The following is a 24,107-nucleotide window of genomic DNA, read 5'->3' on the forward strand; positions in this document are numbered from 1 at the left end:
TTTGGTTCTTTTGCCATTCGCTTTAAATCTATGCCCTCTGATTTTCGACCCTTCTGCCAAAGGAAATAGTTTCTCTATCTACTCTGTCTAGACACTTTGTGATTTTGAACACCTCAGGGTTTGGCAATTTTATTTTATATAAATTTAAAGTAACATGATCCTTGTCAAGATATAAAGGATCCATGTAGCAATGTCCACTGTAGAGCCCCAAATTCAGCTGTCATTTTTGACACTTTTATAGTCCAGCTGAAGAGTGAATCAATTTTCCCAAAGAGATTCTTCATATACGATTAATACTCTTCCAAGTGTATTATAAATACAAATGGCACCAATCCACATTGATACACTGCCAGTTTGCCTCCTCTCAGAATGCCCATATATATATAGGGGCATAAAATTGAGTGGGAGGCCTGGTGGGCCGTTCTCGCTCCCCCCACCCCGTCCCTCTTGCCAATTTACACGGGGCGGCAGCGGTGAGAAACGGCCCGCTCGCCCCAGGGCAAGGCTCTTAAGTGGCCAATTAACTGGAACTTAAGGGTCTCCACGCACCGCCACGGGTATGTTAAGCTTGGCAGGCGGGCGGCTGAGGGCTCAGAAAGACTGCCTGAGGAAACTGGGCAACCTTCTTACAGGCTGGTGGGGGGGCCCTCCTGATCGGGCACGGTGTTCCCCAAGGAGGGCTACCCCCGAAGCCCTAACTGCCCCCAAAGCACAACACTCACCGCACCCCCCAACCAAAGCCCTTGCCTCACTGGGGCCCGACTGATTGTCCCCAGCGAGTTCCTAAAAACTTACCTTTTTTCCGCAGCCGTCCTGCATCTTCTTCCGTTGGCTGGGTGACTGCCGGCCCACTGATTGGTCGGCAGCTCCATCAGGCGGGACTTCCTGCCTCAATGAGGTGGAAGTCCCGCCCAAGACCACTTAAGGGCCTGGGGATCGTGAAAGTCCGGTATGGCTCCCCAGGCCCAGTGGAGGCAGGCTCACCACCAATTCTTCAGCCGGAGAATGAGCAGCCCCCACCCCCATTGCCCAACGAAAAATTCCAGCCAATGGCAGCATGGATACAAAATTGATTAAGGGACAGAAAGCAGACAGAAGGGAGGTATACAATAATGTGCCCCAGGGGTCAGCTTAAGCACCACTGCTCTCTTTGATATCTAATAATGGCCTGGTCTTCAATATGCAGGGCATAATGTCACAATTTGCAGATGAAACAAAACTCCAAAATGTAGTAAACAATGAGAATGATAGTCATAGACTTCAGGAGGACGTAGACAGAGTGGTAAAAAGGACAGACACATGGCAGGTGAAATCTAATGTCGAGAAGTGTGAAGTCATACATTTTGCTCGGAAGAATGAGGAGAGGCAATATAAACTAAAAGGTACAATTTTAAAGAGGATGCAGAGTGGGGATGCACATTCACAAATCTTTGAAGGTGGCAGGACATGTTGAGAAGGCTATTAAAAAAAGCGTATGGGATCCTTAGCTTTAATAACAGAGAAATAGAGTACAAAAGCAACAAAGTTATGCTAAACGGTTATAAAGCAGTGATCAGGTCTCCGCTGGAGTATTGTGTTCAGTTCTGGGCACCACATTTCAGAAAGGGTGCAGTACAGGCGTATTAAAATGGCACCACAGACGAGGGGCTTCAGTTATGTGAGGAAACTGGAGAAGTTGGGGTTGCACTCCTTTGAGCAGAGAAAGTTAGTTAAGAGGAGATTTGATAAAGGTGATCAAAATCATGAATAGCTTTGATAGACCAAATAAAGAGAAACTGTTTCCAGCGGCAGATGGGTGAGTAACCAGAGGACATAGATTGACAAAAACACCAGAGGTGACAAGTGGAAACATTTGTTTACACAGTGGGTGGTCGTGATCTGGAATGCACTGCTCGAAAAGGCGGTGGAAGCAGATTCATTGACAACTTTCTAAAGAGAATTGGATAAATACTTGAAGGGAAAAAATGACAGAGCTATGGAGAAAGTGCAGGGGATGGGATTAATTAGATAGCTTTATTAAAGAACTGTCACAGGTACAGTGGGCCCAATGGCCATCTTCTATGCTGTATCTTTCTAAGATACTATATCTGTACATCTGCATTCACACAGCAGAGAATCTGGAGAGTAAGATGAGTGAGGGTGCTTTGAAGGAACTGCAGTTGAAATCAATTAAGACCAGCTGTTTGTTTCTGTGTTTGTCAAAGGATCTTCGTCACTCTTTTGGAAAGTAGTTTTCCATATTCCACATCCTTGCAGTGCCAAAAATGACGTAACAGCCCACTTGAAATGCCCCAACCTCAAAAAGTTGGCTAGAGTCAGAGGTACAAATAACGGACAGTCCCATCAAGCTAAGGACCACTGCCATTATAGCAGAAAAGGGTTTAATTTACTCCCATACTGTATGACTGCAAATTCTGTGGTGTTTCAAAAGTGGCTGTGTTCTTTATTTTATTTAGAGATACAGCACTGAAACAGGCCCTTCGGCCCACTGAGTCTGTGCCTACCAACAATCACCCGTTTATACTAACCCTGCAGTAATTCCCTACCACCTACCTACACTAGGGGCAATTTATAATGGCCAATTTACCTATCAACCTGCAAGTCTTTGGCTGTGGGAGGAAACCGGAGCACCCAGCGAAAACCCACGTGGTCACAGGGAGAACTTGCAAACTCCGCACAGGCAGTACCCAGAATTGAACCCAGGTTCCTGGAGCTGTGAGGCTGCGGTGCTAACCACTGCGCCACTGTGCCACCATCTCTAATCTCCTTTGCAGTTCAGAATTCAATTATATAAATATTAATTCCTCCAGACAAAACAGCTGAATTTCAACTTGATCTGAACAGTTTGACTCAAAGTAGGGGGAGAGATTGCAAGATGAAGGTGGTTAGGGATAGCTCCATTGTGTAGAATTCAGACAGCTGAAGGCTGGGAAAATGAGGGGTTATCACAAAAGCCACAGTCAGTAGATTCTGTTCAGAAGGATGTGCACACGTCAAGAGGAAATTGCAGAGGAAGGATGGGGTGAAACCTGAGATCGTCTATTAACAATGAGTTTCAGTCTGCTGGGAACTAGGATACTTGGTGTCATCATTAACCATCATTCATTGAAAGTACTGGCCTGTAAGTTGTCCTTCTTTCTCTGGTCTGCTGGCTGTCTTGTTCCACATTTTCTTCTTCTGCAGTCTACTCATACTGTGAAGATTGAGGCTCCCTGACCTATTTATCCTGACTTTCTGTTTTCTGTTAGTTATCTAGTCCTCTATCCATGCTAATACATTACCCCCAACACCATGAACTCTTATCTTGTCATGCAGACCCCCACCTGCCAAGAATGAGGCATATTAATGTTGTCATATGAACATTGATTTTAAACTGTTGCTGGAGTGAAGAAATGACTTGTTTGAAGATCACCAGACACTGGGCTGAAAGGACATTTGCATACTAAGAGACTCTGCTTGTGGAGACAAAGGACTATTCCCTGCTCCAATTAACCCAAATGGATTTTGATCACCAGACATTGAAGGTGTAAGGAAGTGCATTCCAGGCCCTGCTAAGATGATACAATCCACGGAGCCAGGACTGGTTAAACCAGCTGGTCACATGACTAACTGGCTGGTCCAGGTTTTTTGCACTAACCACAGGACAGTTTGAATTCAGAAGGCAACGCGCAACTGAGGCTGGAACAAGGAAGCCTCTCTCTCTCCCTTGCTTTCTCCCAAGCCACCGGACCCACGGAAGACACATAAACCTCAAGAGAGAAAAGACTCCTACATCGGAACAAGTTGCAGCGTGAACTGGGCCCCAACGAATTGCAAGACTTACCAGCAACCAAAGACTCCACATTGAACTTAAAGGACTGTAACTACCAGATATTGCCTCAAACCTTTCCCCTTTATTCCTTCTACTTTGTCTCTATCTGCGTGTGTGCTTATTGCATATGCATGCCAGCACGGTTGCGTCGCATATTCATAGTCGTTAACTGAATTGGAGTTTAAGATTAATAAACTTCTACTTTACTTGTTTAAATCGAAGGAAACCTGTTTGATTTCTTTGCCTTACAATTGAAAGAGCGAACAAGGATTCACTAAGGGGGGAGCTAAAAACATGGTGTTTCAAAATTAAACCCTGTTACGGTTAAACCAGGCAAAGGCCGAGAGGGAACCCCTAGGCCCCTTTCTCACCTGGTCGTAACATTGTGCAGTAACCTTTTACGTGGCATCTTATTGAATGCCTTTTGGAGATCCAAATACACTACATCTGTGATTCTCCTTTATTCACCCTGTTCATTACATCCTCAAAGAACTCTAATAAACTTGTCAAACACAATTTCCCTTTCATAAAACCATGTATGTTCTCGGCTTAGTTCCCAATTTAGAGTTAGCGACGTTTTTAAGGTGTTGAAAGGAATAGGATATATCGATGGGGTTTGATGATGAAGGGTGGGAGGAGGCTTGTGTGGAGCACTGACACTGGCATGGATCGACTGGACTGAATGACCTGTTTCTATATTGCAAATATTATGTAATACCAGGTAATAGGAAAGATAAAGCGGCCTTTGGAGGTGCAGAATATGAACCATAAGCAAAAACTGGATCAGCTGGATAGCTTTTTCTTTTCTATTTGCTTAGACATAAAAATGATTTCAAATGGCAGAAAATGTCTTAATTTTCTATTTGCATACCTTAGGAAAATTACGGACGCCTGTGCTCGCCATACAGCCAATGAACGTGACTATAGGAGATATAATCGAGTTGCGCTGTACATCTGAAGAAATCCCTCCTCTCACTTTCATATTCTTTAAGTATAAAAATAGACAAAGGTCATCACGCCTCACTGACAAAAGTAGCAATACAAGTCTTGCAACGTACCAACTGAGAGTGACAACAAATACAGAGAAAAGCTATAGCTGTAACGTCCAAGGGAATGACCAGGATAGTGCCTCAAACCACAGTCAAATTGTACATATTACTGTGCAAGGTAAGATAACTCAAGCATCTTAAAATACCTGCGAGTTAAAGATATTACTTCTATTCTTGTAATGCTGCGTACTACAAGGTATTTATATGGATCCCAAAATTCCACAGGGGTTCTCCTATTCTCCCGCTGTAACTCCGGGGGCGGGGCGAACAGTGAAAGTCCCAAAAAACAGTAGAAATCCAGCATAACCATATACTCAAACACATAATTGTTACAGTACTGTAATGTATTTAAATACTCCGTCCTTAAAATTCTGCAGATATTCTCCCTGCTATAATTCTTACAGGAATTTGGTTGAATCTTCAAAGAATGGTGGATTCAGGGAGTGGGGATGTGCACTGAGGGTTGCAGAGTACCATACACAACTCCTCAGATACTGAAGTGGTCTGTCCTCACATGCAGCAAGATCTGGACAACATTCAGGCTTGGGCTGGTAAATGGCAAGTAGCATTTGCAACACACAAGTGCCAGACAATGACCATCTCCAACAAAAGAGAACCTAGCCATCTCCCCTTGACATTTAACAGCATTATCATTGCTGAATCCTCCGCCATCAACATCCTGGGGTTACCATTGACCAGCCATATAAATACTGTGGCTACAAAAGCAGGTCAGAGGCTAGAAATTTTGCACCACGTAACTCACCTTCTGACTCCCCAAAGCATGTCCACCACTTACAAGGCACAAGTCAGGAGTGCAACTCCAATAACACTCAAGAAGCTTGGCAGCATTCAGGGCAAAGCAGCCCACTTGATTGGCACCCCATCCTTGAACATTTACTCCCTCCACCACCAGCACACAAGATACACTGCAGCAGCTCACCAAGGCTCCTTCAACAGCACATTGCAAACCCGCGACCTCTACCACCTAGAAGACAAAGGGTAGCAGGCACACCACCACTTGCAAGTTCCCCTCCAAGTCATTCACCATCCTAACTTGGAACTATATTACCATTCCTTCACGTTGCTGGGTAAAATCCTGGAACTCCTTCCCTAACGGCACTGTGGGTGTACCTACACCACATGAACTGCAGCGATTCAAGAAGGCGGCTCACCACCACCTTCTCAAGGACAATTAGGGATGGGCAATAAATGCTGACATTGCCAGAGATGCCCACATACCAAAAACAAATAAAAACAACCTGGCTCTTGCTACTGATTACATCGTTCTCAAGATGCAACCTCAGTGTGCTGTTTAATCCCAAACTGAGTTTCCCCCCTCATGTCCACTCTATCAGAAAGACCACTTACTTTCACCTCAGTAATATTGCCCCTTTCTTCCCCTGCTGCAGCCCATCTGCCATTTAAACCCTGATCCATGTCTCCGTCACCTTGACTCAACTATTCCATTGTTCCCTTGGTTGGCCTCTCATCCTCAACCCTCTGTAAACTTCAGCTCAGCTAAATCTCTGCTATCTGTATCCTATCGAGCACCAAATCACACTCACCCATCACCTTGGGCTTGTTGACCTATTTTGGCACTTGGTCCCCCAAAATTTTCTATTTAAAATTCTCATTCTCATGTTTAACTGTCTCCATGGCCTCACTCCTCCCTATCTCTGTAACCTTCTTCAACCTTACAATTCCCTCCTTACACCACCACCCCCCCCCCAAGCTCTACATTCCTCCAACTCTGGCCTTTTGTGTATTTCCCCCTCCAACACACTGGTAATGGCCATGCCTTCAGCTGCCTAGAGTCCATCTTTGGTAAGACCCTCCTTAAATCTGACCACTTTGACCAAGCCTTTGGTCACTCCTCATTATTTCTGATTGAGCTTTTGTGAACTGCTTTCCGACATTTTTCCAAATTTAGGCTGCTATGTAAGTTATCATCGTTGCTGCTGCCCACATACATTCAGACAGTGAATGTGACCTGAACTGAACCAGCATGGATTCGTGGGTTCAGTTCAGCTTCCCTCAGCGGGTCTTGCACCTAGATTCAGCAATGGAATTGCTTTTAAGTTTCCCTTTGACCTGTTGTCTGCAGTTCTCGGATCCTCCTCCTGCAACTACTTCTGGTGACCCTCCATTTGGGCATCGTTCCAATCAATCTGGAAGAAACTTAGCCTGGAATCCCAGCCTCAGAATCCATTTACTTCTTTCCATCTGGTACAGGAATCTCTCCAACCCCCACTCCCCCAACCAAATTCCGCCCAGCTGACATTCTACCACCACTCACTCTCACAAGATACTCAAATAAGAGTACAGGCCGGTAGTTCCCACCCAACTACATGCAGTAATAAGGAATTTCATCTTTGGCTTGAAAGAAAGGCACTTATGCTTTAAAACATCTGACAACATAATGCATTGCATAGTTTCATCACACTGTGTGACAGAATGATAGGATGCAATGTTCATGTCAGATTATGCATGAGAATCGTTCGAGTTCAGCCTGATGGTCAGACAGAAGTGTTGACCAGAGACTAAAGCTCGAGAGTTTTCGACTAGATTCCTGTTATAACCCATGTAGAGTCCATTAGAAGCCAGCAGAGACTTAGTCATGCTAGCTCCCTGACATTTCTGGGATTTTCCCAGCAGTCTCATACGGGGCAAAACTTCCGCTCTCTCACTACAAGGAAAGTAATGCCAGGGTGCTGGAGGGTGGGGGCACCTCCGGTGGTGAAGACACCCTGCACTGGGACTTCCCACTTCCCTAGATCAGTCAGAACCTGACTAAAAATTGAAGGTTGGTGCGCCCAGTTAGATGGCAGGCTAGGCTTGTATTTGCTGGAGTTTAGAAGAGTAAGAGGCAACTTGATCGAACCTTATAAGATTCTGAGGGGTCTTGACAGGGTGGATGTGGAAAGGATGTTTCCTCTTGTGGGAGAATCTAGAACTAGGGGGTCACTGTTTAAAAATAAAGGGTTGCCCACTTAAGACTGAGATGAGGAGAAATTCTTTTCTCACACAGGGTCGTGAGTCTTTGGAACTCTCTTCCTCAAAAGGCAGTGGAAGCAGAGTCTTTGAATATTTTCAAGGCAGAGGTAGATAGATTCTTGATAAGCAAGGGGGTGAAAGGTTATTGGGGGTAGGCGGAGTTGAAGTTACAATCAGATCAGCCATGATCTTATTGATCGGCGGAGCAGGCTCGAGGGGCCGAGTGACCTACTCCTGCTCCTAATTTGTATGTTTGTATGTACATATATTCGTACAGATAGGCAGAAGTGGGCCCCATCACGGTGGGAGCCAGCCAGGGTAGCAAGACTGGACAGATTTATTTTTGTAAAATAGGGGGCAGGGGGAACACCATGTGGGGTCGGTAGAGAGTGCCTGTCCATCTCTCTTCCCCCCCGCCCCACACATCCCTTCTCCCAAAAAAAGGCAGCTAGATGGTGCCGACGGCCACAGTAGGTGCTTGTCCCATGCAAATTAACTGCCCTCCCACTTACCCCACAAGCTAGCAGAGCACCAATTCATTTTCAGGGCCTAGGAACTTCCCCATTTCTACAGGAAAACAAAAATCAACAGCTCATCTCAGTTGGCAAAGACTGACAGCAAGTCACTCCAGCTGTGTTCTTGGACAGGAAGTAGTACAGAATGAACTAACAGGAAAGCGATGCAGGAAAAATAAGGGAAGAATAAAGGAGTTAATTTTGTAATAATATCAAGCACTGTTACCCGGTGTTTACCCACTGCATTTAACTTATTTTTCAGATCCATTTCCAGATCCCGTATTTGAAATTGAACCCTCAGATGGAATATTTGAAGGAGATAATCTGACCATTAAATGCAGAGTTCGGCTGACATCTTTGATCCCTGGTGTGAAACCTCAATTAACAATTGTGAAAGGTACAACTCCAATAGACGCAAAAGCTACTGCTGATTTTGCAGTAGAATTTTCTAGAACAGCAACTACAAATGATAAAGGAGAATACAAGTGCAATGCAAATTGGAAGGATGCATTGAAAAGTACAAAAAGACAGGTGACTGTGGCAGGTAAGACTGATATTTACTGTGATTTGGGAAATACACAGCCCAAAATGCTCTTGGTGGCTATAAATTGAGCAATGTTGTTGGTGTCAGGAATCAAAGCGGGCAGTGGAACCTGTGTATGCAGGCAGTGGGGTAAATTTCCTTGAGGCTCCTCCTGCTCTCCAGGATTCCTACCAAAATTATAGCAATGGAGCAGGAGAAGACCCATGGAAATTCCCTCTCTTTATTTTCCTGCATGCTCAGAAAATTGCTAAGCGTCAGTTTCTGTTTTGCTAATTGTCCGAGAAAGTTTTTGAGCCTTTCAGTATTGCCATGTTTTGTTGTAATTGACAGCGTTTAATTAAGATTTATAATGGGAATAAAAACTAGAGTAACTAGTTGCAGTGGGCCATCGGGGAGATTTTCCACTTCCTGGCAACTGTGGAATTCTCAGTGCACAAACACAGTGAAGAAGAAGAAGGGTCAGAGATCGGTTATATCAGGTCTCCACCCACAATGTACTAAAGCAAGATTTTGTGCCATTCTTTGATCTGCTGTAATAGGCAGGCCCAGTGTAACCATTCAGCTAAAGTGGGAGGGGCCATTCCCAGCTTCCAGTCTCTGTGATTTTGTGGAACTCCCCTTAGGTTAGCTCCTTGCACAAAGCCAAAGCTGCAGACACAGCTCGGAATAATTATGCAAATAGACTGACTATAATATTGGCTAACTTTGCACTCGCCAGTTCCCTTGGACCACGAAACTGGCCCTTATTGTACTAGACAGTGAGATACTTGCGTCTGATGGTACATTTGTTTTTCTTTCATAACAGTTCCAGTTTCTAAACCAACTCTAAAGTCAAAACCCACTGATGGTAATGTGGTGAAAGATGGTACATTATCTCTTTCATGCGCTGTGTTGAAGGGATCTCGCCCAATAACTTACAAGTTTTACAAAGATACGTCAGAAGCACCTTTACAAGAAATGTTGTTAAATGGGACTGAAGCAGTCTATCACATTATCGCAGTTAATAGTGAACACAGTGGAAAATATTCCTGTGAGGCATCAAATACTGCAGATCAAAAAACTCAAACAAAAAAGAGTCAGTATATTACTATAACTGTAAAAGGTAAGATCAATTGATCTGTTTTCATACAGTAAATTCTTCTGAATGGAACTGTACCAGGAATCCTGGTGCAGTAACTGCTAGCTGTTTAATTTTTTAACTAAATCTTGTCCAATTGCTGTATAGGTATTTTTGGTGAGCTGATAGTGGAAGAGCAGTGTTATTGTTGACAGGAACTGGAGATTACTTAATGACAATAGAGAGTAATGACGATATTTTCTCCCTTTTGGGAAAGGAGGAAGACCTCAACAAAGTGTAGTAAGGGAGGAACACTCACCACCAAAACAGGTTTTCCTTTTTCTGTGCAAGATGTCACTGGCATCAGAGACAAGTTGAGAGGATGCTGGTGTTCCCTGTCCTCCCTCACGATAGTTTAATTTGGCCGACAGCCTTGCTTTCATTGGGACGGCTGCAGTGATGGTGTAATGCTTGAAAAAAAAAACTCCCTGACACTCCCATAAAAGGAAATTTGATTGTAAAGGAGCGAATTGGCCAGTCATTGCAAAGCAGTGGCTGGTGAGAAATGTCTCCGTGGCAAATATTTATGGACTGGAATTTCCTGGATTGCACTTGCACAGAAATGAAGCTGAAATTTAGACAAGTTTCTTTGGAACAATATAAATGAACATCAGAGAATTTCCACTGATATATCTTGAAAGTGGCATGAACAGTCGAGGAAATTTGTAGGAGTGACGATGTTTTGGTGTAAAATCGACATAAATCAGTTACATGCAAATTTCCTAAGAAAACCAATCTTACACTGTAGTTACGCCAAAACTTTCCAGGAAATCCTGGTCCTATGTATTTACAATTAGACATTCCCATATCTAAGGCAAAATACAAATTCAATAATAACCCTGTTTATGGTCTCATTAACAATGATGTCTGCTGTCAGCAGCCATTGAGAAAATTAAAGCTGTGTGAATTCACAATGAAATAACATTAATTGTTGGGACATTTGCTACATGGTATACACAATTTTCTTTACAATCTGATATTGGAACATCTATTTTGGTTTTCAAAGATAATTCAATATTCAAAGGAATTCAGATCTGCAGGGGTTTTATATTCTATTGTGTTGTCAATAAATACCATGTGTGTACGTACATAATTACTAATATTTAGTTAATAACTCACAACTGCACAGTTTCCAAACTCTTGCAATTCTAACACCATACTGCTCATTAACTCTCTAACCTAGATAAATACTAACAGAAGTCTCATCAATCCTAGTACCACAGGGCTGATAGTTTGAAATTGGACATACGACTCCTTCCCTCCCCCCTTTAATTCCCTTCCCCACAATGTCTTCAAATCGGTACTTACTCCCTTAATGGATGACAGGACAGTGATTGTGAATTTAGCCACAACTCTTATGTCCCTGACAGAACAATGGGTGATGCACGACCAGATTAGAGTGAAGTGTATAAGAATAATGATTTACTTTAAATTGATTTATACTTATCAAACTAGTTGTAACATTCCCAAGGAATTTAATTACTTTCCACCTTTGCTTCCACATCAGCATCAGAGGTCACACCGGTCAGCTGCAAAGTAAATCCTCCTCTTCCCTGTCTCAACTTCCTAATCCAGAGTTCGGAACAGTAATCCTATTACAGTGTTGTGGCGCTTCATTTTCTAAAGAATCCATCCTTTTAGTGACAGTGCCAAACCAGAGCTAATTGATGTCAAGCTATTTGCAAAGGTTTACTGTGGACTCATTGTTATTGAAAATTAGATCGCTAGCTCAAAGTCATTTCATTGGGAGGGATAGGTTTTTTGCTTTACTGCCTGGATGAGGTTAGCTCAGACAGTCTTTACAGAACTCAGTGAATTAATGGAAAGAAAATCCAACAAGTTCAGTTACTGGCGTGCGATCGTTCCCACCAGATATATCTTTCTGCATTCCACAAGTGCTATGTCTGCAACATTAAATCCTTTCTTTACAGGCACTGCCTGATATGCTGAGTGTTTTCAGCATTTTCGGTTCTTGTTTCAGATTTTAATGTTTTTTTTATATTCATTTGTGGGATGTGGGCGCTGCTGCCCTTGAGAAGGTGGTGGTGAGCTGCTTTCTTGAACGGTGGCAGTCCACAGTGCTGTTAGGAAGGGAGTTCCAGGATTTTGACCCAGCAACAGTGAAGGAACGGCGATATAGTTCTAGGTCAGGATGGTGTGTGACTTGGAGGGGAACTTGCAGGTGGTGGTGTTCCCATGTATTTGCTGCCCTTGTCCTTCTAGTTGGTAGAGGTCGCGGGTTTGGAAGGTGCTGTCTAAGGAGCCTTGGTGCATTGCATCTTGTAGATGGTACACACTGCGGTAACTGTGTTTCGGTGGTGGAGGCAGTGAATGTTTGTAGATGGGATGTCAATCAAGCGGGCTGCTTTGTTCTGGATGGTGTCGAGCTTGTTGAGTGTTGTTGGAGCTGCACCCATCCAGGCAAGTGGAGAGTATTCCATCACACTCCTGACTTGTGCCTTGTAGATGGTGGACAGGCTTTGGGGAGTCAGGAGGTGAGTTACTCGCCTCAGGATTCCTAGGGCAGGATTTTACATTCGTCCGAGGGCTGGATTTTACATTCAGTGGCAAACGTAAACAGCAGGCGGACTACATGTCGTGGAGCCACTGCAATATTAAACGCAGCGGCTCATTTAAATGGCCGGGGTGGACATGGAGAGGGCGGGCGATCCGTCCCCGGCAATGGTGTCAGCTGCCTTTACGCAGGCGCTGACGCCATTTTTAAAGGGCTTCGAGCCCTACATTGCAATTTAAATATTTAAAGGAATATTGATTTGAAAAAATTAAATACGGTGACCCTCTCCACTCCTCTCCCAATAAGCACAGAGGTAATTACCTGCCCTCCGCGCCTCCCCCAAAATACTTACCTTGTACTCCCAAACTTCAGCCCCTCAAAGTTCATCACCTTTAAACTTTACCCCTTCCCACCAATCCCTAGACCAATGAAATTACTCCTCCCCGCACCCCCCCCGCAACCACCCATCCACACCGAGAAACTTACCTGCTTCCCCCCTCCCCACAAGTGTTCCACCTCACATCCCTGGACGGGGATCCAAAGGCGCGGGAGTGCCGTCCACCGGCACCAGTATCGCTCCGGGACGGATGGTGTGAGCGAGTAAGTAATCAATTTGTTTACTTAAATAAATGTAAATATTTAAATGGGGCTCCCATCGCCACCACCAGCAATATCGGGCCAGGCCTTCCCAGTGTCGAGGACCGTGACGGGGCTCTCCCGGAGGCATTTACCGCCCTCCACCCCATGACCCTCGATGCCGGGGGGGTGGGGGGGGTGGGGCGGGGGGGGCTGTAAAATTCAGCCCCCAGTCTCTGACCTGCTCTTGTTGCCACAGTATTTCTGTGTCTGCTCCAGTTCAGTTTCTGGTCAATGGTAACCCCCAGGATGTTGAGGGATTCAGTGATGGCAATGCCATTGAACACGGAAGGGGTGATAGTTAGATTCTCTCTTGTTGGAGATGGTCATTGCCTGGCATGTGTGTGGCGCGAATGTTACTTGCCATTTATCAGCCCAGGCCTGGCTGCTTCAGTATCTGAGGAGTCATGAATGGTGCTGAACATTGTGCAATCAATAGCAAACATCCCCACTTCTGACCTTATGATGAAGGGAAGGTCATTGATGAAGCAGCTGAAGATGGTTGGGCCTCGGACACTACCCTGAGGAAATCTTGTAGTGATGTCCTGGAGCTCAGATGATTGACCTCTAACAACCACAACCATCTTCCTTTACTCCAGGTATGACTCCAAACAGTGGAGACTTTTCCCCCTGATTCCCATTGACTTCAGTTTTGCTGGAGCTCCTTGATGCCATACTCGGTCAAATGCTGCCTTGATGCCAAGGGCAGTCACTCTCACCTCACCTCTTGAGTTCAGCTCTTTTGCCCATGTTTGGACAGAAACTGAGTGGCCCTGGCAGAACCCAAACTGAGCGTCAGTGAGGATGTTATTGCTGAGCAAGTGCCGCTTGATAGCACTGTCAACGACACGTTCCGTCACTTTGCTGATGACTGAGAGTAGACTGATAGAGCGGTAATTGGTCGGGTTAGACTTGTCCTGCTTTTTGAGTACTGGACGTACCTGGGCAATTTTCCACATTGCCGAGCAGATGCCAGTGTTGTAGCTGTACTGGAACAGCTTGGCTAAGGGCGCCACTCGTTCTGGAGCACAGGTCTTCAGTACTATTGCCGGAATATTGTCAGGGCCCATAGCCTTTGCAGTATCCAGTGACTTCAGCTGTTTCTTGATATCATGTGCAGTGAATTGGATTGGCTGAAGACAGGCATCTGTGATACTGGGGACTTCAGGAGCAGGCTGAGATGGATCATCAACTCTGCACTTCTGGCTGAAGATGGATGCAAATGCTTCAGCCTTATCTTTCGCACTGATGTGCAGGGCTCCCCCATCATTGAGGATGGGGATATTTGTGGAGCCACCTTCTCCAGTTAGTTGTTTAATTGTCCACCACCATTCACGACTGCATGTGGCAGAACTGCAGAGCCTCGATCTGATCTGTTGATTGTGGGATCGCTTAGCCCTGTCTATTGCATGCTGCTTACACTGTTTGGCATGCAAGTAGTCCTGGGTTGTAGCTTCACCAGGTTGACACCTCATTTTTAGGTATGCCTGGTGCTGCTCCTGGCATGCACCCTGCACTCTTCATTATACCAGGGTTGGTCGGCCGACTTGATGGTAATGGTAGAGTGGGGGATATGCCGGGCCATGAGGTTACAGATTGTGGTTGAATACAATTCTGCTGCTGCTGATGGCCAACAGCGCCTCATGGATGCCCAGTTTTGAGTTGCTAGATCTGTTCGAAATCTATCCCATCCAGCATGTTAGTAGTGCCACACAACACGATGGAGGGTATCCTCAATGTGAAGACAGAACTTTGTCTGGGCAGAGATCATTCCTACCAATACTGTCATGGACAGAGGCATCTGTGACAGGTAGATTGGTGAGGACGAGGTCAAGTAGGTTTTTCCCTCTTGTTGGTTCCCTCATCACCTGCCGCAGACCCAGTCTAGCAGCTATGTCCATAGGACTCAGCCAGCTCGGTCAGTAGTGGTGCTACCGAGCCACTCTTAGTGATGGACATTGAAGTCCCCCACCCAGAGTACATTCTGTGCCCTTGCCACCTTCAGTGCTTCTTCCAATTGGTGTTCAACATAGAGAAGCACTGATTCATCAGACAAGGGGGAGCAGTAGGTGATAATCAGCAGGAGGTTTCCTTGCCCATGTCTGACCTGATGCCATGAGACTTCATGGGGTCCCTCCCAACTGTATACCACTGTGCTGCCACCTCTGGTGGGTCTGTCCTGCTGGTGGGATAGGACATACCCGGGGATGGTGATGGCAGTGTCTGGGACATTGTCTGTAAGGTATGATTCCGTGAGTATGACCGTCAGGCTGTTGCTTGACTAGTCTGTGGGACAGCTCTCCCAACTTTTTAATACCAACCTTGTTTATCACTGAAATTTGTTTTGTAAAGGGTTCATCGAGTTCAAAAGGCCTTTACCTTTACTTTGTGGTAAATGGATTGTTCTAGCAGCTGTTGGATGGGCTACTGCTCCTTTTGGAATTTTTGAGTAGGTGTGTTTGCATATATTTCTGTTTGACCAATACATAATTATTAATTTATTGAATTGAGTGAATCACTGGGTTGTCATCTTGAAACAGCTTTTGGGAAGTGGAGCTCACGTTGTCTTTCGAAATGCTAAAGCTGTTTGACAAGCTGACACAATTAGGAGAGATACATATTTTGATTTTCTTTGTCCTGGTTTAACTTCAAACAGTACCGGAGATATATTGCAGAGAAAACATTCAGTTCAGCAGTCCTTCTGTAGCCATCAGAAAGATAGATTCATAGGAGGCTTGTGGGAATTTAGGTCGTGAACCTCAGCTAAAGTTATTCTCAAAGAACAATGTCTCGAGTTCAGTTCCGTTTTCAATTTTAGCACAGAGATACAGCTGCATATTAATATCTATATTTGAGGGCGGTTATATTCCATATATTACTGTAAGACTTTGCTACTGTTTACATTTTTAAAATTAGTTCCAGGGTATGAGCGACACTGGCAAGGCCACATTTACTGGCCATCAGTAGTTGCCCTAAAGAAGGTAATGGTGGGTTGTCTTGAACTGCTACAGGAGTGATGGTGCTCCCATGATGGTGTTAAATAAGCAATTCTCCAATCATGATATCTGACAAAGGAATGGTGGTTTTGATTGGCACCCCATCTACAAACATTCACTCCCTCCACCACCGACGCACAGTGGCAGCAGTGTGTACCATCTACAAGATGCACTGCAGCAATGCAGCAAGGCTCCTCAGACAGCACCTTCCAAACCCTCGCCCTCTACCACCTAGAAGGACAAGGGCAGCTGATGCATGGGAACACCACCACCACTCTGTCGCCCTCTAGTTAACTCAAGCCGCTTCAGCTCTCTCTCTTCACATTCTTTCTGGAAGGTTCTTTCTCTCTCTCCTCTTCCTCTTTGTCCTCACCTTCCTTCAGGAATGCTCTTTCTTTCTCTCTCTCTCTCTCTCTTTCCTCAAATTCTAGTTTCCTCTGTTCCAATTGTATCTTTGCTAGCAATACCCTGTCGGAGTCTATTTCTAACCCTGTCTCTGCTTCTTCAGATTCAAGGGGAAAATGGTTGGCCACTAGCCTTAGGAGTTCAGACTTCTCAGCCTTGCCACGTATAGTGATCCCACACAGCTCAGCCATTTTCCTCAACTCCTCTATAGACAGTGCTTTTAACTTATCCCAAGTTACTTCACCCTGGCTTGGGAAGCTGGTAGCTTCATAGCACACACAACCACAAGAAAACCTCTATTGAAAACTTGCTCTTTTTGATTGGGAACAATTTGGCTTCCCACTTCAAATTTCTCTCATTTGTCTGTGGGTAAAATCCAGGACAGTAGCCCCCAATTTTCTGTTACGACCCAGTGAGAAAGGAGTCGAGGATTCCCTCTCAGCCTTCACCTGGTCTTACCGCAACAGGGTTTAATTTTAAACACCCTGTTTTTTTAGCTCACCCTTAGTGAATCCTTGTTCACTAACTTCCAATTATAAGGCAAAGAAACTAGCCAAACAGGTTTTCTTAGGTTTAAAGAAAAAAGGTTGAACGTTATTAAACTTAAACTCTAATTCGGTTAACGCCTATGGATAGACGACACGCCCACACTAGCATGCATACGCAATACACACATGCAGATAGAGACAGAAAAGAGCAGAATAAATAAAGTGGAAAATTTTGAGGCAATGTCTGAAGATGGTTTTAGTTACTGTTCTTTGAGCTCGCAGTAAAGTTCTTGATTGTAGGTAGGTCTTGCTTTTCATTGGGGCCCAGTATTCTTCTTAAACCTTGTTCGATGTAGGAGACTTTTCTCTCTTGAAGTTCATGTGTCCTCAGTGGGCCCAGAGGCATGTAAGAAAGAGATGGGAGCAGACGGGAGAGGTCTTCTCACTCCAGGAGCAAACAATCTTTTCTGAGTTCAAAAACTCTATGGCTAGTTCAAAAAACCCTGGACCAGCCAGTTAGTCATGTGACCAGCTGGTTTAACCAGTCCTGGCTTTTGTGGATTGTATCACCTTAGCAGTCTCTGGAATGCTCTTCCTTGCACCTTCAATGTCTGGTGATCAAAATCCATTGTGGCTTGAATGTGTCAGGGAACGATCCTTTTGTCTCCACAAGCACTGTCTGTTAGTATGCAAATATTTTTCAGTTAAGTGTCTGGCAGCCCTTGTAACAGGCCTTCTTTTCTTCCCAGCAAGTTTAAAATCAATGTTCATATGACAAAATGAATATGCCTCATTTTTGGCAGGTGGGGGCCTGCATGACAGTAGGCAATAGCGCACTTATGAGATTATTACTCTTGAGTTTTAGTGGTGGAGGTCACGCAGCAGCGAAGTTAAGCTTGACAAGTTGCTACACTGCATTCTGTAGATAGTACATACTGTAACTGCAGTGCATCAGTAACAGAATGAGTGGATATTGAGTTTAATGATCAAGCAGACTGCTTTGCCCTAGATGGTATCAAATTTCTTGGGTTTTATTGCAGACTGCTCCAATTCAGGCGACCGGTGCAAACTTTGAGCCACGTAAACCGCGCATCAAAATACCCAACACAAAAACAAGAAATGCTGGATTCACTCAGCAGGTCTGGCAGCATCTGTGGAAAGAGAAGCAGAGTTAACGTTTCGGGTCAGTGACCCTTCTTCGGTTCCGAAGAAGGGTCACTGACCCGAAACGTTAACTCTGCTTCTCTTTCCACAGATGCTGCCAGACCTGCTGAGTGAATCCAGCATTTCTTGTTTTTGTTTCAGATTTCCAGCATCCGCAGTATTTTGCTTTTATCAAAATACCCAGCCTATTTCAATTACTCTTTGAGAAAGTAGAAGACAGCAGCAAATAAATATCCAAACATGAATTTAAATTCATTTTGCCAATCTTATACACCATCAGCCAGCCTGCAAGAGGCATTTTGAGGGAACACATACTTGCACAACAGGACATTATATTGACCCAGAAAGAATATTTTTTTAAAAAAGCAACCATTCAGTAGTTGAGCTGTCACTGATTTTCTTTTTAATAATCTCTGTTGTAAGACTGCCTTGTGTAACCTATAGAATTAATTGACAGAAAAATACAAAAGGTAGATGAGTTAAACTAAGTTGCTAAATTAAAAATTTATATCAATTCAATTTTTTTAAAATGAGGTGGTATTTCCGGCTATGATCGGCATTCCCGGTTAATAAGGAATCCCTGCCCAACAAACAATACCAGGCAAACGGGAGAATAAATCATTTTTAGATCAGAAACAAAAGGATTTTTTAAATGGCTCATCCCAAGATTTGACTGTACCTTTTAATTTAAACAATTTCTCCCACAATACCCCATCACAGAAAGCAACTACAAGTAACTGGTGTTATTCCCTATTTGGAATTCTAACACGCTATTAATATTTTTACCTATGATTTTCTGTGTTGTTGCTGCAATCTCACAAAGTTGCATTGAAATAAGTAACTCCTGTTATGCATTTAATCGTAGCGCTCTCTGAATGTAGCTTCAAATCGTAACACTAACTGCTAATATTTAACAATGAGGATTTAGGGTGGCATGTTCTATTTTTATATGCAAAATAATAAGCTCCATTGTTTATGTGTGTTATGTGTATTGTTGTTTATATAATGCTTCGTATATATGTCCTCAATTTGTTATTTCATCAGTTCTCATAACCGTAAATCAGCTTGTCTCCAGTCACGTTACATGTTGAATGGGTCAAGGGTATCCAGTAGGTTATAGACAATCCTTCTGTTCAGTTTATCATGGTCATGTGACTCAGCATAAAATTATTACACATTTTTAGTATGATCATGTTATAACTGAAAACATCTTTAAGGTATTGAAGAACTTTTTCCACTAATATACTAAAATGGCAGATTCATTTGTGTCTTCAGTCACCATGGGCTGGATTTTGTGTTGGAGGTGGGTCACCCAGCGCCAGGCCGTAAAGGCAGGGGAAAGCCTGCCTCTGCCTTTTCGTGTCCCTCCGGAGCGATCCTCCTGTCTTTTTAAATCTACATTTCTGGATCCGAGATCCCTGTCCCTTTAAAGACGGGAATCCCGTCTCCAAGAGCTGCTGGCCAATCAGAGGGCTGGCAGCTCAGCAGTATCGGCAGCACCACTGGGGGTGGTGGCCACTGCTGGTACTGCAGAGGCCTTGGTCCCAGGCCGAGCGCTGGAACCCCACACCTCAGATAAGTGAGGTGTCCAAAAGGCCCCAGTGAGGGAGGGGGGTGGAGGGGTTCCTGGAGAGTAAACTGGTTCCCAGCCGGGTTCCTCCATGTGCCTCAGTTTGCCCACGGAGGAGGGACTCCTCTCCCCCCCAAAGTCTGCAGGGAGGCCGCCTCATGTTACAAGAATTCCTCTCCGCATGGCGGGGGCGCCCCCACCACTGGTAAGATCCCAGCGGCGGCGGGAAGAGGCCCTTAATTGCCTGTTAATAGCCTTTGGGTGGGTAGATCATCATCGGCCTATCCAGTCCCCAGGAAGATTGCCTGGTGACGGGCCCTCAGCCATCACCACACCACCCCCCCGCCCCCGCACCTGCCACCCGTTGTGACACTCCATACCCTCCCACCTCCGACCCCGCCTCTGGGGGCCACATAAAATCCCATGTATTACAAGTAATTGTCAGCCTTCGTGCATTGCTACCACTCTTGCCCCTCATCAGAATATTGTGGGTCCTCGACCCAATCCAGAGACTTAAGCACATAATCTAGGCTGATGCATCAGTGCAGTGGTGAGGGAGAGCTGCACTGTTGGAAGTGCCACCTTTCAGATGAAATGTTAAAAGACCCCATCTGAGCTCAGGTGGATAAAAAAAGACCCTATTTCACTGTTAAAGAGTAGGGGAGTTATACTGTCCAACATTTATCCTATAAACAACACCACCAAAAGATGATCACCTGGTTATTTATGTCATCGCTGTTTGTGGGAGCTTGCTGTGCACAATTTGGCTGCCATGTTTCCCTACAATACAACAGTGACTACACTTCAGTACACTTCACTGCCCATGAAGCACATTGCAACATCTTGAGACTATGAAAGGCGCCATATATGCATTTGATTGAATCTCTAAAAAAGAAAAGATAGGATGAATACATCAACCACAATATTCCAACATTCAGTCTCAGAGGATAGTCTCACAGTATTGGAAATTTGGGTACGGACTGTGCATAACTTTCCAAACAGAAGCCCTCCAGCCATTAAGAAAAACAATGAGCGAAGCCAGGCTATTAGAGTCTTGGAGATATCACATATGAGCCCATTCTTGTGTAGCACAGCTGACCCTCCACCTACCCTATGACTAGAAATGCACACTTTCCCTGCTTAGCTTGCCTGAACATATTGAAGCAGATTGTGGTGACTCCACAAATAGCCTTCCTGAGATTAGCTAATTTAGCAAACACCAGGAATCAAATCTGAAACTTCCCTCCAGTGACTCAGCTGTGTTTACCTTTAAGCCACCAGGGAAGCCAACACTTTACAGTTTATCTAATAGGGGATTAGGGGATAGGTAGAAAATCATTGGCCCAGTATGATCAACATAGTAAAAACCTTGCTGGCCTTTTTAATTATACTAGCAATAGAATGTGCTGTTAAATTATGTCTAGGTGTGGATTTGTGTCTCTTCTAAAAGTATATCTTACGGTGCTTTTGTTTCAGTTCCAGTATCCAACCCAACAATAAAACTCAACTCTTTAAAAGATGTATATAAAACAGGAGAACAGGTAACCCTGCATTGCCACTCAACCAATGGAACCATTCCTATAACTTATTCATTGTTCTTAAACAAAAGATTCATCTACTCAGTCTCAAGGTATAATACAGAGCCTGCAGTTTTTAATGTGCTCATAAATGAAACCAAAGATGGCGGCGAGTACAAGTGCAAAGCTGAGAATGAAATTCCAAACTTGCTCAAATACAGTAAAGAAATCAGCTTTACTGTAAAAGGTATGTTTCCTTATGATCAGAGCTGGTAACATGAATAGGAGACACTACAGAACTTTCTCTGTGATCAATCATTTCCTCACCTGTGTACTATATGTAGAGTCTTCAGGTATTAATTACATTGTGACTGGCCTAGCAGGTGATACACTGGGTTCTTAAAACAGATTCTAGATTTTTGTGCCTCTTGCCATCATGAGGACTTTGGTCCCAAAATTGTTTGGCCATTCTGGTGAACTCCCAACAGCTGTCCAGCCAAAATGGCTAGAAACTCTGCTGGGACCCAGAAACATCAGAGAGGGCAGTAACTCCCTACGCTGGCTGCTCTCACTCTCTCGGCTTTGAAGGAACCCAGCATACATTTGGAGGCCAGTACACCCATTGGGATGAGACAATTTAGAAAAAGCTTGAGACTTGCATATTTTCTACAGATTGTGTTTTATAAGTATATTAAGGGCAAGAGGATAACCATGGAAAGAGTAGGGCCCATTAAAGACCAAAGTGGCAATCTGTGTGTAGAGCCGGAGGATGTAGGTGAGGTTTTAAATGATTGCTTTTCATCTGTGTTCACTATGGAGAAGGATGATGTAGGTGTAGCGATCAGGGAGGGGGATTGTGATATACTTGAACAAATTAGCATTGAAAGGGAGGAGGTACTAGCTATTTTAGCAGGCTTAAAAGTGGATAAATCCCCAGGCCCAGATGAGATGTATCCCAGGCTGTTATGTGAGGCAAGGGAGGAGATTGCAGAGGCTCTGACACAAATTTTCAAATCTTCTCTAGCCACAGGAGAGGTACCAGATGATTGGAGGACAGCGAATGTGGTACCATTATTCAAGAAGGGTAGCAGGGATAAACCAGGTAATTACAGGCCAGTGAGTCTAACATCAGTGGTAGGGAAACTATTGGAAAAAATTCTGAGGGACAGGATTAATCTCCACTTGGAGAGGCAGGGATTAATCAAGGATAGTCAGCATGGCTTTGTCAGGAGGAGATCATGTCTAAAAAATTTGATTGAATTTTTCGAGGCGGTGACTAGATGTGTAGATGAGGGTAAAGCAGTTGATGTAGTCTACATGGAATTCAGTAAGGCTTTTGATAAGGTCCTGCATGGGAGATTGGTCAAGTAGGTAAGAGCCCTTGGAATCCAGGGCAATTTGGCAAATTGGATCCAAAATTGGCTTAGTGGCAGGAGGCAGAGGGTGATAGTTGAGGGTTGTCTTTGCGAGTGGAAGCCTGTGACCAGTGGTGTACCGCAGGGATCGGTGCTGGGTCCCTTGGTGTTTGTAGTGTACATTAATGATTTAGATGTGAATATAGGAGGTATGATCAGTAAGTTCGCAGATGACATGAAAATTGGTGGTGTCATAAATAGTGAGGATAGCCTTAGATTACAGGACGATATAAATGGGCTGGTAAGATGGGCGCAGCAGTGGCAAATGGAATTTAACTCTGAGAAGTGTGAGGTGATGCATTTTGGGAGGACTAACAAGGCAAGGGAATATACAATGAATAGTAGGATCCTAGGAAGTACCGAGGGTCAGAGGGACCTTGGTGTACTTGTCCATAGATCACTGAAGGCAGCAGCACAGGTGGTTAGGAAGGCATATGGGATACTTGCCTTTATTAGCCAAGGCATAGAACATAAGAGCAGGGAGGTTATGATGGAGCTGTATAAAACACTAGTTAGGCCACAGCTGGAGTACTGTGTACAGTTCTGGTCACCACATTATAGGAAAGATGTGATTGCACTGAAGAGGGTGCAGAGGAGATTCACTAGGATGCTGCCTGGGCTGGAGCATTTCAGCTATGAAGAGAGACTGGATAGGCTCGGGTTGATTTCCTTAGAGCAGAGAAGGCTGAGGGGGGAACCTGATTGGGGTATACAAAATTATGAGGGGCTTTGATAGGTTAGATAGTAAGAAACTTTTTCCCTTAGCGGAGGTGTCAATAACCAGGGGGCATAGATGTAAGGTAAGGGGCAGAGGTTTAGAGGGAATTTGAGGAAAAGAATTTTCGACCCAGAGGGTGTTTGGAATCTGGAACACACTACCTGAAAGGGTGGTAGAGGCAGGAACCCTCACAACATTTAAGAAGAATTTTGATGAGCGCTTGAAATGCCATCGCATACAAGGCTACAGGCCAAGTGCTGGAAAATGGGATTAGAGGAGATAGGCTTTTTGGCCAGCACAGACACAGTGGGCCGAAGGGCCTGTTTCTGTGCTGTATAACTGTATGACTCTATTTCATCCAATATGAAAATGAATACAAGGTACTACCTCATAAACTACATTGGATTTTAAAGAGTAGAAGAAAAAACTGCCAGCTATAAACTTGAATTCTCAATTCTGGTGTTAGGTTATTCACACAAAATATGAAGATTTATTTCTTAGGGTGATGCTGAGTCCTCATAGCAAGATTAGTTTGTAAATGGTATTAAATGTTTGTCAACCTCTAGTAAAAATGCAGAACTAAATTTTATACTTAAATTCTTTTTAAGTAAAATTCAGCTATTTTTAATGTCTGAAAGGAGGCTCATCACTGG

General features: G+C 44.3%; 1 protein-coding gene across 6 annotated transcripts in view; it reads left to right on the top strand.

The window, feature by feature from the left end:
• Positions 1–24,107, top strand: part of LOC137384427 (platelet endothelial cell adhesion molecule-like) — a 73,034-nt gene that overhangs the window by 9,633 nt on the left and 39,294 nt on the right. For 4 of the 6 annotated variants that reach the window (XM_068058454.1, XM_068058455.1, XM_068058457.1 and 1 more), the window contains exons 4-7: positions 4,688–4,978; positions 8,632–8,913; positions 9,719–10,015; positions 21,281–21,568. In XM_068058454.1, the coding sequence (XP_067914555.1) occupies positions 4,688–4,978; positions 8,632–8,913; positions 9,719–10,015; positions 21,281–21,568 (1,158 nt within the window). The remainder of the gene's footprint in view (positions 1–4,687; positions 4,979–8,631; positions 8,914–9,718; positions 10,016–21,280; positions 21,569–24,107) is intronic. The other 2 variants (XM_068058458.1, XM_068058459.1) reach the window with 1 other exon arrangement.

This window comes from Heterodontus francisci, chromosome 26 (genome assembly GCF_036365525.1).
Source record: "Heterodontus francisci isolate sHetFra1 chromosome 26, sHetFra1.hap1, whole genome shotgun sequence".
NCBI classification, from domain to species: domain Eukaryota; kingdom Metazoa; phylum Chordata; class Chondrichthyes; order Heterodontiformes; family Heterodontidae; genus Heterodontus; species Heterodontus francisci.